Source organism: Solanum stenotomum, chromosome 5 (assembly GCF_019186545.1).
Source record: "Solanum stenotomum isolate F172 chromosome 5, ASM1918654v1, whole genome shotgun sequence".
Classification (NCBI taxonomy): Eukaryota; Viridiplantae; Streptophyta; class Magnoliopsida; order Solanales; family Solanaceae; genus Solanum; species Solanum stenotomum.
Window position 1 is genome coordinate 36,871,909 of NC_064286.1, and position 15,681 is coordinate 36,887,589.

At 46.4% G+C, this 15,681-nt stretch overlaps 2 protein-coding genes across 2 annotated transcripts in view; one reads left to right on the forward strand and one right to left on the reverse strand.

Moving 5' to 3' along the window:
* LOC125865145 (probable protein phosphatase 2C 10) overlaps positions 1 to 15,681 on the forward strand; it is an 878,192-nt gene that overhangs the window by 321,728 nt on the left and 540,783 nt on the right. The window lies entirely within an intron of this gene.
* On the reverse strand, positions 1,073 to 2,270 carry LOC125863900 (serine/arginine-rich splicing factor RSZ22-like). Its single transcript, XM_049543873.1, has 2 exons — positions 1,885 to 2,270; positions 1,073 to 1,187 (listed from the first exon to the last, which is right to left on the reverse strand). Exons 1-2 carry the CDS (start codon positions 2,268 to 2,270, stop codon positions 1,073 to 1,075), a joined length of 501 nt encoding a protein of 166 aa, XP_049399830.1.

Here is a 15,681-nt window from a genome sequence, read left to right on the forward strand (position 1 = left end):
CATAATGGCCATAACGGGTACTAAATGCAGTCTTAGGGATGCTCACTGCCCTAATCCTCAACAGGTGGTAACCAGACCTCAATTCAATCTTAGAGAACACTGAAGCTCCCTATAGATGGTTAAATAGGTCATTAATCCTAGGTAGATGATAGTGATTCTTCTCTTTCACCTTATTCAACTGCATACAGTCAATACACATGCGCATCGTACCATCCTTCTTCTTAACAAAAAGAACGGGAGCGCTCCAAGGTGATACACTAGGTCTGACAAATCAATTACCCAAGAGATATTGAAGCTAAATAGTGAGCTCCTTGAGCTCTGCAGGAGCCATCCGATATGGCGGAATAGAAATAGGTCGAGTACCCGGCTCAAGCTCAATAAAAAAATCAATATCACACTCTGGGGGTAGGCTAGGTAGGTCGATAGGAAACACATCTAAGAAGTCACGAACAATATGAACTGACTCAACTGGAGAGACCTCCCTACTGACATCACGCATAAAGGCTAAATATGATAAGCATCCGCTAGTCTCTAGCCTCCTATACCTAATAAAAGAGATAACCCCAACTGGTGTGCTACCACAAAATTCTTGCCACACTACCGGAGGAATACCAGGAATGGCTAAGGCAACGGTCTTAGAGAGGCAATCCAAAACAACGCGATAAGGGGATAACCAGACAATGCCTAGAATCATATCGAAATCATCCATCTCAGGCAATAAAAGGTCAACCTGGGTGTCACGCCCCTGGTTTGTAACTAAGCAAGATTAAAATACCTGATCCACTACTAAAGACTCACCCACGGGGGTCAACACACTCAACGACGCTACCAGAAGCTCAGATATCATACTCCAGCGAGAGGGATAGTAAATAGAATTATACGAAAAAGTAGAGTCCGTATAAAATAAATCCAAGGTGTGGTGCTGGCATAAAAGAATCGTACCTGTGATTACAACGTATGATGCCTCAGCCTCCGCCCTCGCATGATCTGCATAGAAATGGCTAAGTTTGCCTATGCTCTGACCATCAAACCTACCACCTGACCTACCTTAACGGGGAACACCCCGAATACCCTAATGACCACCTCTACAGTCCTGACCCTGACCACGACCTCTAGATGGAGGTGCTGGTAAAGATGGGGTAGCTGCCTGAGGAGTGAGAGTAATCCGACTATGCTTAGGGCAGTCCCTGGAGCAATGAACCATCTCACCACACTCATAGCAACCCTGCCAAGTTGACCCCAAAAAGAACGACCACCATGGCCTGAAAAAGCCGACTGAAACACCTCACGACCCTGACTCGAACTGGTGTCGCTCTAACCACCATCTGTTGCCAGAAGAGAGGACTGGGTAGGCTGGCTAGACTGAGTCTGTCGAAACCGTCGTCCGGTCCTATCATAATAATCCGTAGAGCTGGACCAGGAGTCACTCTAGCATCCCTCATGCCTAGCCCACTTCTCGCTACCCACTTGAGCCTCGCGACGAAGATGCTCCATAGTAATGGGATGGTCAACTACGTCTAAAAATGATCAACCCACAGAAACTAAGGACTGTGTCTCAAGTCGAAGCTGTATTCTTAACCCACGAACAAATCATCTAACTCTCTCCTCCTCTGTTGGTAATATCATCTCGGCATGACGGGAGAGCTCGTGGAATCTATTCTCGTACTCTGCCACAGACATGGAGCCCTGCTTAAGCGAGAGGTATAGTAAATAGAAACATATGAAAAAGTAGAGCCCCTATAAAATAAAGCCAAGGCGGGCTGTTGGCATAAAAGAATCATACCTGTGATCACATCGTTTGATGCCCCAGCCTCCGCCCTCGCTGGAACTGCATAGAAATGGCTATGTCTGCCTCTGCCCTAACCATCAGACCTACCACCTGACCTGCCTCCTTTGGGACTATCCCGTATACCCTGATGACCATCTCTACGGTCCTGACCCTGACCACGGACTTTAGCTGGAGGTGCTGGTAAAGATGGGGGACCTGCCTCAGGAGCGGGAGAACTACGACTATGCTGAGGGCAGTACCTGGCCCAATGACCCATCTCACTACACTCATAGCAACCCTCTTGAGGACGACTCCCAGAAGAATGCCCACCATTGACTGAAGAACCCAACTGAAACACCTCACGGCCATGACTCGAACTGGCCTCACTCCAACCACCATCTAATGCCTGAAGAGAAAGCCTGGGTAGGCCGGCTAGACTGAACCTGTCGAAACCATCGTCCGGTCCTATCATAATAATCCCTAGACCTGGTGTGGGAGTCATTGTAGCTACCCTCATGCCTAGCCCTCTTCTCGCTGCCCCCTTGGGCCTCGCGAGGAAGATGCTCCATAGTACTGGCCTGGTCAACTATGTTTAAAAAAGATCAACCCGCAGAAATTTAGGACTAGGTCTCAAGTCGAAGATGTAATCTCAACCACGAACAAAGCACCTAACTCTCGACTCCTCTGTAGGTAATATCGTCTTGGCATGACGGGAGAGCTCGTGGAACCTATTCTCGTACTATGCCACCGACATGATGCCATGCTCCAACCTGCAGAACTGATCCCTGAGGTGGTCTCTGCCGCTACGAGGGATAAACTTGGCCAAGAAGGCCTCAGAAAACTCATTACATGATACCGGTGGAGATCTAACTGTAATGGTCTGAATGAATGTGCGCCACCACTGCCTGGCTAGCCCATCTAGTTGGTAAGCAATAAAGTCGGGCCCTCTAGACTCCACTAGACCGAAAGTGCAAAGCCTCTCATGGCAAGTAGTAAGAAACTCGTGGGAATCCTCACCCACAGCCCCAGAAAACATCGATGGTTTCAACCAGACAAACACAGCACGCATGTTTTTGTCCTCTAACGACATAGGTATGTCGGCCAAGGTTTGTACTCCCTTAGGTGGTACCTGGACCTGAGGTGCCCTCATTGTAGGCTGATCTTGCGGTACTAGTGCTGGTGTAGCTAGGGCGGGTGGCTGCCGCATACCCCTAAGCACACCCAAGAGCTGAGCAATAACTTCCTGGAGATCTGGAGTAAAAACTGGTATGTGTGGTAGCTGGGCAGGCCCCATCCCAACAGGCTGATCTGGTATACAAGGTGCTGGAGGGTTCGCTACTGGCTCTGGATCCTTCTCTCTCTCCAGGGCTGAGGCTGCGGCCCTGTCTCGACCTCAGGGTCAGCGTCTACCCCAATCTGGGGATCTATCTGCTGGCCCGGGTGCATCACCCCTGCCCGCCCCACCTCGCGAGCGAGCCATCTTGCGAAAGAGTGAAACAAGACATTAGCTCTGTACAATTGAGACCGATGAACCTGGACTCTGATACCAACTTGTCACTACCTGATTTTTCGAGTCATGATGGCCCCTATTATGCCCTACCAGTTGGTAAGCCAACCCATAACCCAGAGTATCAAGCAATGAGCAAAAGGATAGAAACTAGCGAAAACAATAATCTAAACAAGGACAAAAAGTTACAAGGCAAACCAAAATAGATATATATAGAGATCCCTCCCAGAACTTGGAAGTCACTAGTACAGAGCTATCTAATAAAGAGTACAAGATCCAAAAGTGGACCACAACAAAGCTTGTCTCCAAGGCAATAAGACTAGCTAAAACAAAATAAGGAGATAAGACAAACCCAAAACGCCAAATGCTCGACCTCGTCTCCAAATCAAAGCTGCAAAAGAAGGATGGAACTAATCACCACTGGTAACTGGTACTGGGACCTGCATCACGAAGTAGATGCAGAGTGTAGCATGAGTACCAAAACAACAGGTACTCAGTAGACATCACAGGTCGATTGAGAAAAAAAGGTAAAAACTATGTGAGAGGTTAGAATCTAGACAAAGAAAGGTCAAAGTGGTTATAAAAAGAAAGCACACGAGCATACCAGAAATAAACTAAGTAGAACTAAACTAAACCTAACTGGACCCCCATAAGCCCAGAAGGTACACTCGTGTGCCAGTTTAAATAAAACATGAATGGACCCCTATAAGCCCGACAGGTACACAGAATAACTAAGTCTAATGAAAAAGAAGAAAACTAGGCTTCCAGCCCAAAGTAAGCAAGATAATCCATCAGATTCCACCAAGGGAGCAGTGCACTCCCAGTCCAGCTAGAAAGAATGACCCTAGGGGCACCCAACCAAACAGTCCACTCCTAGCCCAGTTAGAAAGAGGGAACCGTGAGTGAGGTAGATATCGTGAGTCGTCGTACCATGTAGTCAGCTCCCATCCCAGCTAAAAAGAGCGACCCGGGGACACCCAACCAGGGGACACCCAACCATTCAATCAAAGGTGGTGCACTAAGTCTGATAAATCCCTTACCGAAGAGATCTTGAAGCTGAACACTGAGTTCCTTGAGCTCTGCAGGAGCCATCCGATATGGCGGAATAGAAATAGGTGGAGTACCCGGCTCTGGCTTAATCAAAAAATCAATATCACGCTATGGGGGCAGGCCAGCTAGGTCGGTAGGAAACATATCTAAGAATTCACGAACAATAGGAACTAACTCAATCTAAGGTACCTCCCTACGTATATCACGTAGAAATGCCAAATATGATAAGCATCCGCTAGCCACTAGCCTTCTAGCCCGAATAAAAGAGATAACCCCAATTGGTATGCTACCACGAGATACCTGCCACACCACCGGACGAATACCAGGAATGGCTAAGGTAACAGTCTTAGAGAAGCAATTTAAACCAACGCGATAAGGGGATAACTAGTATATTCCCAGAATCATATCAAAATCAACCATGTCAAGCAATATAAGGTCAGCTCGGGTGTCACGCCCCTGGATAGTAACCAAGCAAGATCGAAATACCTGATCTACTACTAAAGACTCACTAACGAGGTTCGACACACGCAACGGTGCTACCAGAAGCTCAGATATATACTTAAGCGAGAGGTATAGTAAATAGAAACATAGGAGAAGTAGAGCCTGAATCAAATAAAGACAAGGCGTGGTGATAGATTAAAAGAATCGTTACTGTGATCACATCGTCTGATGCCTTAGCCTCTGCCCTCGCTGGAGTAGTATAGAAATGGCTATGTCTGCCTCTGCCCTGACCATCAAACCTACCACCTGATTTACCTCCTCGGGGACCACCCCGTATACCATGATGACCACCTCTACGGTTCTGACCTTGACCAGGGCCTATACCTGGAGGTGTTGGTAATGACGGGGGAGCTTTCTAAGGAGCGGGAGCAATTCGACTATGCTGAGGGCAGTCCCTGGCCTAGTGACCCATGTAAGCAGACTCATAGCAACCTTGTCGAGGACGACTCTTAGAAGAACGACCACCATGGCCTGAAGAACACATCTGAAACACCTCACGGCCCTGACTCGAACTAACCTCACTCCGACCACCATTTTATGCCTGCAGAGAGGCCTAGGTATGCCGGCTATACTGAGCCTCTCGAAACCGTTGTTCGGTCCTATCTTAATAATCCCTAGACCTGGGGTGGGAGTCAATATAGCTGCCCTCATGTCTAGAGCTCTTTTCGCTACACCTTTGGGCCTCGTGACGAAGATGCTCCACAGTAATGGCGTGGTGAACTACGTCTAAAAATGATCAACCCGCAGAAACTAAGGACTTTGTCTCAAGTCGAAGCTGTAATCTTAACCCACGAACAAAGCACCTAACTCTCTTCTCCTCTGTCGGTAATATCATCTCGTAATGACGGGAGAGCTCGTGGAATCTATTCTGGTACTCTGCCACTGACATGGAGCCCTGCTCCAACCTGCAAAACTGATCCCTGAGGCGGTCTTTGACACTACGAGGGATAAACTTTGCCAAGAAGGCCAAAAAAAACTCATCCCATGATATCGATGGAAATCTAACTGGCCAGGTCTGACTGAATGTGCACCACCACTGCCTGGCTGGCCCATCCAGCTGGTAAGCAATGAAGTCAGTTCCTCTAGACTCTACTAGACCCAAAGTGCGAAGCCTCTCACGGTAAGTAGTAAGAAACTTATGGGAATACTCACCCACATCCGCATAAAACCTTAGTGGTGTCAACCTGAGAAACACACCAAGCATCTTCTGGTCTTCAAGCGGCACAGGTATGTCCGCTGCCAAGGGCTGTACTTTTTCAGGTGGGTACTTGGACCTGAGGTGCCCTCACTGTAGGCTGATTCTGTGGTACTAGTGCTGTTGTAGCTAAGGCAGGTGGCTGCCGCTTACCCCCAAGCACATCCAAGAGCTGAGCAGTAGCTGCCTGGAGATCTGGAGTCAAAACTGGTCTGGGTGGCGGCTGGGCTATTCCCGGCCCCACCGGTTGATCTTGTATACGAGGTGCTGCAGGTCCGGGTGAATCAACCCTGGACGCGCCACCTCGTGAGCGAGCCATCCTGCGAAATAGAGAAACTAGTGAGATTTCAAGAAACCAATAAGAAACACGCTGCATGAAAGTGAATTAGAAGAGGAAATCTTCCTAAAGACATCCTGTAGTGTCCCGAAGATAAGTTACAGATGTCTCCGCACCGATCTGCTGGACTCTGCTAGACGTTAGCTCTTCCCAAGTGAGACCAATAAACCTGGGGATCTGATACCAACTTGTCACGATCCGATTTCTTGAGTTATGATGGCACCTACTATGCCCTACCAGAAGGTAAGCCAACCCGTAACCCAGAACATCAAGCAATTAGCGAAAGGGCAGAAACTAGTGAAAACAATAATCTAAACAAGGACAACAAGTCGGAAGCAAACCAAAATAGATATATATAGAAATCCCTCCCAGCAACTGAAAGTCACTAGTACAGAGCTATCTAATAAAGAGTACAAGTCTCAAAAGTGGACCACAACTAAACGTATCTCAAAGGCAACAAGACTAGCTAAAATAAAAGAAGGAGACAAGACAAACCCAAAACGCCAGGTGCTCTCCCTTATGTTCGAATCACAGTTGCAGAAGAGGGCTGGAACTAATCACCGCTGGTAACTTGTACTGGGACCTGCATCACGAAGTAGATTCATAGTGTACCATGAGTTCCAAAACAGTAGGTACTCAGTAGGCATCACAGGTTGACTGAGCAAAATGGGTAACAACTATAAAAAGTGATAGAATCTAGACACAGAAAGGTCAAAGTGGATATGAAAAGAAAGGATACGAGCGTACCAGAAACAAACTAAGTACAACTAAACTAAACCTAACTGGAACCCTATAAGCCCAGAAGGTACACTCATGCTCAAGTTTAAATAAATCCTGAACAGACCCCCATAAGCCCTACAGGTACACAGAATAACTAAGTCTAATGAGAAAGAAAAAGTCGGGCTCCCAGCCCAGAATAACCAAGATAATCCATCAGACTCCACCAAGTCAGCAGTGCACTCCCAGCCCAGTTAGAGAAGGTGACCCTAGGGGGAACCCAACCAAATAATGCACTCCCAGCTTAGCTAGAAAGAGCGACCCTTGAGTGAGGTAGATATTGCGAGTCGTCCTACCATGCTATTAGCTCCCACCCAGCTAGAAAGAGCGACCCGGGGGCACCCAGCCAACAGCACACTCCTAGCCCAATTAGAAAAAAAGGCTCCGGGGTGATCGCCAATATCACCGAGTCCTCCCTACCAATGATACGCTCCCAGCCCATCTGGAAAGAACGACCCCGGGGGTGATGGTATCTCTAATAAGATCCAATCCAACAACAGCCACCATGGAACGCCGTCCACTCTAAGAAATCACAGAAAAGGCTCCTAGCCTATACTATCTCAATCCCATACCTTTAGTGACGCATCAAACCTTCGAGAATGCTTTGGGACTAGAAGGAGAAGATATAGAAGTGTAGCAAGTAGCGATAACGCCTAATCTAACGCTCAAACTATCAGACTCTAGTCTATTAGTCCAGTGTACAATAAGCTAAGTCATTCGAACGACGTCGGCAGAAAGTCAAGGCTATGCAGCCCAAACGATTTATAATTCTAAGGCAATGCAAGCGTAACCTAGACTAAGGACATCGTGCTTACGGTTAAGGTTAAACAAGGAGTACAAAACATAGAATACAAGCATACAATAGCATTTAACACATAAGCATTCAATACTACTAAACCGGTTAACATGATACTACACCCGAAATATGGCCAATCGATCCTAACATAAAGTATCTAATCAAAGTAAAGTAGTAAACTGGTACCCAACCCTAAGTCACTCCAATCGAATTGATTTTACACAATTAAGCTCAATCTAAAAGAAAGGAAGTCGTAGACTACCTTAAGGCCGAACGCGCGTACTCCAAATCACTTTGCCGGAGCTTTCCCTTCCCGAACGACTCTTGAATGCGGCCACTCTATAAAATATAGTATCACAACATTAGTACGGTCGTTTAGACACCAAAATCACAACAAACGGAGGTGGGTGAAATTTGGAGTCAAAATAGGAATCATGGGTCCTGCACCGAACTATTCGGAATTGACTTTGACATGAGATCCAATATAGTAGCCCGAACTTGTGTTAAAAAATGGAACACAATTAGGGGATCAAAATGCAGCAAAACCCAACATGCAAGGAAAAATCGCATTTTAATCATCCTAAAAGAAAACATGCAGCAGTCTAAATTCAAAATTTACGAGAATCGAAAGGTGCCCAACACTCCTTGAACACTCTACAACAAAGATACAACAATTCCCAACATGTGGGACTTCGAATCACCCAAATTAGAGGCTAAAATGGGTGAGATATGACCAAAACAAGGATGCGAAAAACAAAAGCTCGAAAAAGAGCCTAACAGTCAGGTTTATATCCAAATTTACCTCGAACGACATGCACCCAACAACTTCCAAACACTCTATAGCGAAGCCATTGAAAAGGCAAAGCTCCCACACATCGAATGGCCTAATTCGGTTAAGAGATGAGAGAGTTATGAGTGTTTTGAGTTTGGAAAGGGTTTCTTATATTTTGTACATTTATAGCAGATTTTTCTACAATTTCTTTCCAAAACTTAAAACTCCGTCGGGGTGCTTTAAACTCGTTCAGGAATCATGTTGATCATGCTCCCAACCTAAAATGACCCTTCGGAGCTGATGGAATCGTTAGAATTGGATTCTGCTGTTATCTTCTTGAACTTTTGATTGAAAATGATCTTTCAGGGTTCATAACTCCAAAAACACTAAAACTCACACAAAAGTCAAACGAACGACAAGGTGAACGAACTGTCAATCCCGACAAGTCATAAATGACTTGGGGTCGCTACAGGAATGCTCTAAACGACACACCGAAGGCAAAACATAGAAATGATCAGGAGGGTCATTACAATATCTACTATTAAAAAGGACTTTCCTCCATGAATATAAGGGTTAAGAAGTACCTGCAGGCTCAAATAAGTCGGCAAACTGCTCTCACATCTCTTGCTCAGTCTCCCAGGTTGCCTCATCGACCTGACGAAGCCTGCAATCAACCTTAACAACAAGAATATCTCTCGACCGCAACCTCTTCGCATCACTGGCTAGAATGGAAATTGGCTCCTCTACAAATGTCAAACAATCATCCAACTCGACTGCATCATACTGGAGTACATGGGACTTATCAAGAACATACCGGCGCAACATCGAGACATGGAAAACTAGGTGGATGGCTGAAAATGATGGAGGTAGGGCCAACTCATAAGCAACCTCCCCAACTGTCCAGAGTATCTCAAAAGGTCCATTGTACATGGGGATAAGGTTACCCTGCTTCCCAAACCTCATCACGTCCTTCATGGGCAACACACTGAGGAATACCCGATCACCAACAGAGAATCTTAAAGGTCGACGCCTCTGATATGCATAACTCTGGTGCCTAGTCTGAGTCGTCCTGAGTCTATCCTGAATCACTCTCACCTAGTGCAAAGCCTCCTGAATCAAATTTGTACCCCGCAGCCTAGGCTTTGTACATTCAATCCAGCCCACCAGAGAACGACAACGCCTAGCATACAAGGCCTCGAACGAGGACATTTGAATGCTAGAATGATAGTTGTTGTTATACGCAAACTCTGCCAAAGGCAAGAACTTGTCCCAATGAGCACCAAACTCCAAAACATAAGCCCGCAGCATTTCCTCAAGGACCTGAATAGTACGCTTCGACTGACCATCAGTCTGCGGGTGGAAAGTTGTGCTAAGGTCAACCCTAGTGCCCAACTATTCCTGAAAGGGCCTCCAAAAGCTAGACGTGAACTGAGAACCCCGATCTGGTATAATAGAAACTGGCACCCATAAAGTCGAACCACCTCCCGATTGTAGATACGAGCCAACCTCTCGGCAATAAATGAAGACTGAATAGGAAGGAAATATGCTGACTTGGTCATCGATCAACGATGACCCAAATGCTGTCAACACCTCTAGAAATCTGTGAAATGCCTGCCATAAAATCCATAGTAATGCGATCCCACTTCCACTCCAGAATAGGTAACCTCTGAAACTCACCACCAGGCCTCAAATGCTCGGCCTTTACTTGCTGGAAGCACAAGCAACGAGAAACAAAGTCAGCAATATCTCTCCTCATGCCACTCCAACAGTAATGCTGCCTCAAATCACGATACATCTTCACTGTGCTCGGATGGATAAAGTATCTAGACTCATGAGCTTCAGAAAGTATCAACTGTATCAAATCCCCAACTCTCAAAACACAAATGCAGTTGGCGAATCTCAACACTCCATCAGGATCTAAGGTAGCCTGACCACCATCACCAGCTAATACTCGATCTCTAAGGGCCACCAAGGCCTCATCCTAGAACTGACAACCACGGATCCTATCAAGAAAAGAAGACTGAACTCCCATATACACCAAGACGCGTTTAGAATCTGAGATATCTAATCGAACCATAATATTAGCTAAGAACTGGATGTCCAAAGCCAAGGGTCGCTCTTCAATAGATAAGAAGGCCAGACCACCCATACTTACCGCCTTCCGGCTCAAGGCGCCAACTACAACATTCACCTTGCTCGGATAATAGAGAATAGAGAGGTCGTAGTCCTTCAGGAGCTCAATCCAATGACTATGCCTCGAATTAAGGTCCCTCTAGCTTATGATGTACTGAAGACTCCTATGATCGGAATAGATCTCACATCAAACTCTATACAAGTAGTGCTTCCAAAACTTAACTGTGAAAATTACCGCCGCCAACTCCAACTCATGGGTGAGGTAGTTGCGCTCATGAATATTAAGCTGCCTCAACGCATAAGCAATAGCTCGGCCCTGCTGCATCAATACACAACCCAAACCAACAACGGATGCGTCAAAATAAAGCATGAAGACATCGCCCTCAACTAGAAGAGTCAATATATGAGCGGTGATCAATAACTCCTTAAGCCTCAAAAAGCTCGCCTCACACTTCTCTGACCAAACAAAGGGAACATCAACACGAGTCAACCGGGTTAGAGGTGCTGCCAAGGTAGAGAAACCCTCCAAAAATCATCTGTAAAAGCCTACTAGTTCGATGAAGCTCCAAATCTCAGTAACTGAGGTAGCCTTAACCTAATCATGATCAGCCTCAATATTCGTTGGATCTACCATAATGCCCTTCTTAGATACGACGTGCCCCTAGAACCCTACAGAGTCTAACCAAAACTGGCACTTTGAGAACTTGGCATAAAACCACTGATATCTTAAAGTCTGGAGCATAACTCTCAAATGCTGCTCATGATCACCCCTACTCCGCGATTATATCAAAATGTCATCAATGAAGATTATGATGAAGGAATCAAGAAAATGCCTGAACACATGTGTCATCAAGTCCATAAAGGCATTAAGGCCATTAGTTTACCCAAATGACATCACCAAGAACTCATAATGGCCATAGCGGGTCCTAAATGTAGTCTTAGGGATGTCCGCTGCCCTAATCCTCAACAGGTGGTAATCGGACCTCAAATCAAACTTAGAGAACACTGAAGCTCCCTATAGTTGGTCAAATAGGTCATCAATCCTAGGTAGAGGATATTGATTATTCAATGTCACCTTATTCAGCTGCCTATAGTCAATGTACATGCGCATCGTACCATTTTTCTTCTTAACAAAAAGAATGGGAGCGCCCAAAGGTGATACACTGGGCCTGAAAAATCCCTTACCCAAGAGATGATGCAATTGAGCAATGAGCTCCTTGAGCTCTGCAGGAGCCATCGGATATGGTGGAATAGAAATAGGTCGAGTTCCCGGCTCAAGCTTATTCAGAAAATCAATATCACGCTCTGCGGGTTAGCCAGGTAGGTAAGTAAGAAATACATCTAAGAAGTCACGAACAACATGATCTGACTCAACCGGAGGGACCTCCCTACTCACATAACGCACAAAGGCCAAATATGATAAGCATCCGCTTGTCACTAGCCTCCTAGACCAAATAAAAGAGGTAACCCCAACTGGGGTGCTACCACGAGATCCCTGCCAAACCACCGAAGGAATACCAGGAATGGCTAACGTAACGGTCTTAGAGAAGCAATCTAAAACAGAGCGATAAGGGGATAACCAGTCCATGCCCAAAATCATATCGAAATCAACCATGTCAAGCAACATAGGGTCAGCCCGGGTGTCACGCCCCTGGATAGTAACTAAGAAGGATCGAAATACCTAATCCACTACTAAAGACACCCCCACGGGAGTCAACACATGCAACGGCGCTACCAGAGGCTTAGATATCATACTCAAAGAAGAGGCATAGTAAATAGAAACATACGAAAAAGTAGAGCCCTATTAAATAAAGCCAAGGTGGGCTGTTGGCATATACGAATCATACCTGTGATCACATCGTCTGATGCCTCAGCCTCTGCCCTCGCTAGAGCTGCATAAAAATAGCTATGGCTGCCTCTGCCCTGACCATAAAACCTACCACCTGACCTGCCTCCTCTGGGACCATCCTGTATACCCTGATGACCACCTCTACGATCCTGACCCTGACCACGGAGCGGGAGCAATCCAATATGCTGAGGGCAGTCCCTGGCCCAATGACCCATCTCACCACACTCAGAGCAACCCTGTTGAGGATGACTCCCAGAAGAACGACCAACATGGCCTGAAGAACCCAACTGAAACACCTCACGACCCTGACTTGAACTGGCCTCGCTCCAACCACCATCTGATGTCTGAAGTGAAAGACCGGGTAGTCCGGCTATACTGAACCTGTCAAAACCGTCATCCGGTACTATCATAATAATCCCTAGACCTGGTGTGGGAGTCATTGTAGCTGCCCTCATGCCTAGCCCTCTTCTCGCTGCCCCCGTGGGCCTCGCAACAAAGATGCTCCATAGTACTGGCCTGGTCAACTACGTTTAAAAAAGATCAACCTGTATAAACTAAGGACTAGGTCTCAAGTCGAAGCTGTAATATCAACCCATGAACAAAGCACCTAACTCTCTACTCCTCTGTAAGTAATATCATCTTGGCATGACGGGAGAGCTCGTGGAACCTAGTCTCGTACTCTGCCACCGAGATGGAGCCATAGTCCAACTTGCAGAACTGATCCCTGAGGTGGTCTCTGACGCTACGAGGGATAAACTTGGGCAAGAAGGCCTCAGAAAACTCATCCCATGATACTGGTGGAGATCTAACTGGCCTGGTCTGAATGAATGTGCGCCACCACTGCCTGGTTGGCCCATCTAGTTGGTAAGCAATAAAGTCGGCCCCTCTAGACTCCACTAGACCCGAAGTGCGAACCCTCTCAAGGCAAGTAGTAAGAAACTTGTGGGAATCCTCACCCACAACCCCAGAAAACCTCGGTTGTTTCAACCTGAGAAACACAGCAGGCATATTTTGGTCCTCTAACGACATAGCTATATCTGCCAAGGTTTGTACTATCTCAGGTAGTACCTGGACCTGAGGTGCCCTCATTGTAGGCTAATATTGCGGTACTAGTGCTGGTGTAGCTAAGGCGGGTGGCTGCTCCGTACTCCTAAGCACACCCAAGAGCTGAGCAATAGTTGCCTGGAGATCTGGAGTCAAAACTGGTCTGGGTGGTAGCTAGGCTGGCCCCAACCCCACCGGCTGATCTGGCATACGAGGTGTTGTAGGGTTCGCTTCTGGCTCTGGATCCTCTTCTCTTTCCTGGGCAGATGCTACGACCTTGTCTCAACCTCGGGGTCGGCATCTACCCCAAGATCGGGATCTATCTCCAGGCTCGGGTATGTCAGCCTTGGCTGCGCCACCTCGCGAGCGAGCCATCTTGTGAAAGAGTGAAACAAGTGATATTTCAGGGAACCAATAAGAAACACGTTGCACGAAAGTGAAACAAAAGAGAAAATCTTCCTAAAGACATCATGTAGCCTCCTGAAGATAAGTTACAAACGTCTCCGCACCGATCTGAAGGACTCTACCTGACGTTAGCTTTGTACAAATGAGACCGATGAACCTGGGATCTGATACCAACTTGTTACAACCCAATTTTTCGAGTCATGATGGCACCTACTATGCCCTACCAGTTGGTAAGCCAACCCGTAACCCAGAACATCAAGCAATGAGCAAAAGAACAGAAACTAGCGAAAACAATAATCTTAACAAAGACAAAAAGTTGGAAGCAAACCAAAATAGATATATACAGAAATCCCTCCCAGAACTTGGAAGTCACTAGTACAGAGCTATCTAATAAAGAGTACAACATCAAAAAGTGCACCACAACAAAGCGTATCTCAAAGGCAACAAGACTAGCTAAAACAAAAGAAGGATATAAGACAAACCTAAAATGCCAACTGCTCGACCTCATCTCCAAATCACAGCTACAAAAGAAGGCTGGAATTAATCACCGCTGGTAACTGGTACTGGGACCTGCATCACGAACTAGATGCAGAGTGTAGCATGAGTACCAAAACCACAAGTACTCAGTAGACATCACAGGTCGATTGAGAAAAAAGGGTAAAAACTATATGAAAGGATAGATTTTAGACAAAGAAATGTCAAAGCAGATATGAAAAGAAAGCAAACGAGCATACAAGAAATAAACTAAGTACAACTAAACTAAACCTAACTGGACTCCCAAAAGCCTAGAAGGTACACTCGTGCGCCAGTTTAAAAAAAACATGAATGGACCCCCATAAGCCCGACGGGTACAGAGAACATCTCAGTTTAATGAGAAACAAGAAAACCGGGCTCCCAGCCCAAAGTAACCAACATAATCCATCAGACTCCACCAACCCAGCAGTGCACTCCAAGTCTAGCTAGAAAGAGTGACCCTAGGGGCACCCAACCAAACAGTCCACTCCCAGCCCAGTTAGAAAGAGGGACCCGTGAGTGAGGTAGATATCGCGAGTCATCCTACCATGCAGTCATCTCCCAGCCTAGCTAGAAAAAACGACCCGGGGACACCCAACCAGTAGCACACTCCCAGCCCATCTAGAAAGTGAGTCCGAGGGGTGATCGCTGATATCACCGAGTTTACCCAGCCATCGATACAGTCTCAGCCTAGCTAGAATGAACGACCTCGGGGGTGATGGTATTTCTAATAGAACCCATTCCAACAACAGCCACCATGGAACGTCATCCACACTAAGAAATCTCAAAAAAGGCTCCAAGCCTATACTATCTCAATCCCATACCTTTAGTGATGCACCAAACCTTCGAGAACGCGTCGGGACTAGAGGGAGAAGATACAAAAGTGCAGCAAGCAACGATAACTCCTAATCGAAGGCTCAAACTATCAAAGTCCAGTCTGCTACTCAAGTCTACAAGGAGATAAGTCAGCTGAACGACGTTGGCAGAAAGTCAAGACTATTCAGTCCACACGGGTTATAAGTTTAAGGCAATGC

Bases quoted from the DNA above. Each gene is read 5' to 3' on its own strand.
- LOC125863900 (XM_049543873.1), bottom strand. From the start codon at position 2,270: ATGACTCCCACACCAGGTCTAGGGATTATTATGATAGGACCGGACGAT. The intron at 1,188-1,884 runs GTCAGGTGGTAG...TCATTGCTCCAG, and splicing joins GATAGTCCCAAAGGAGGCAG to GGACTGCCCTAAGCATAGTC.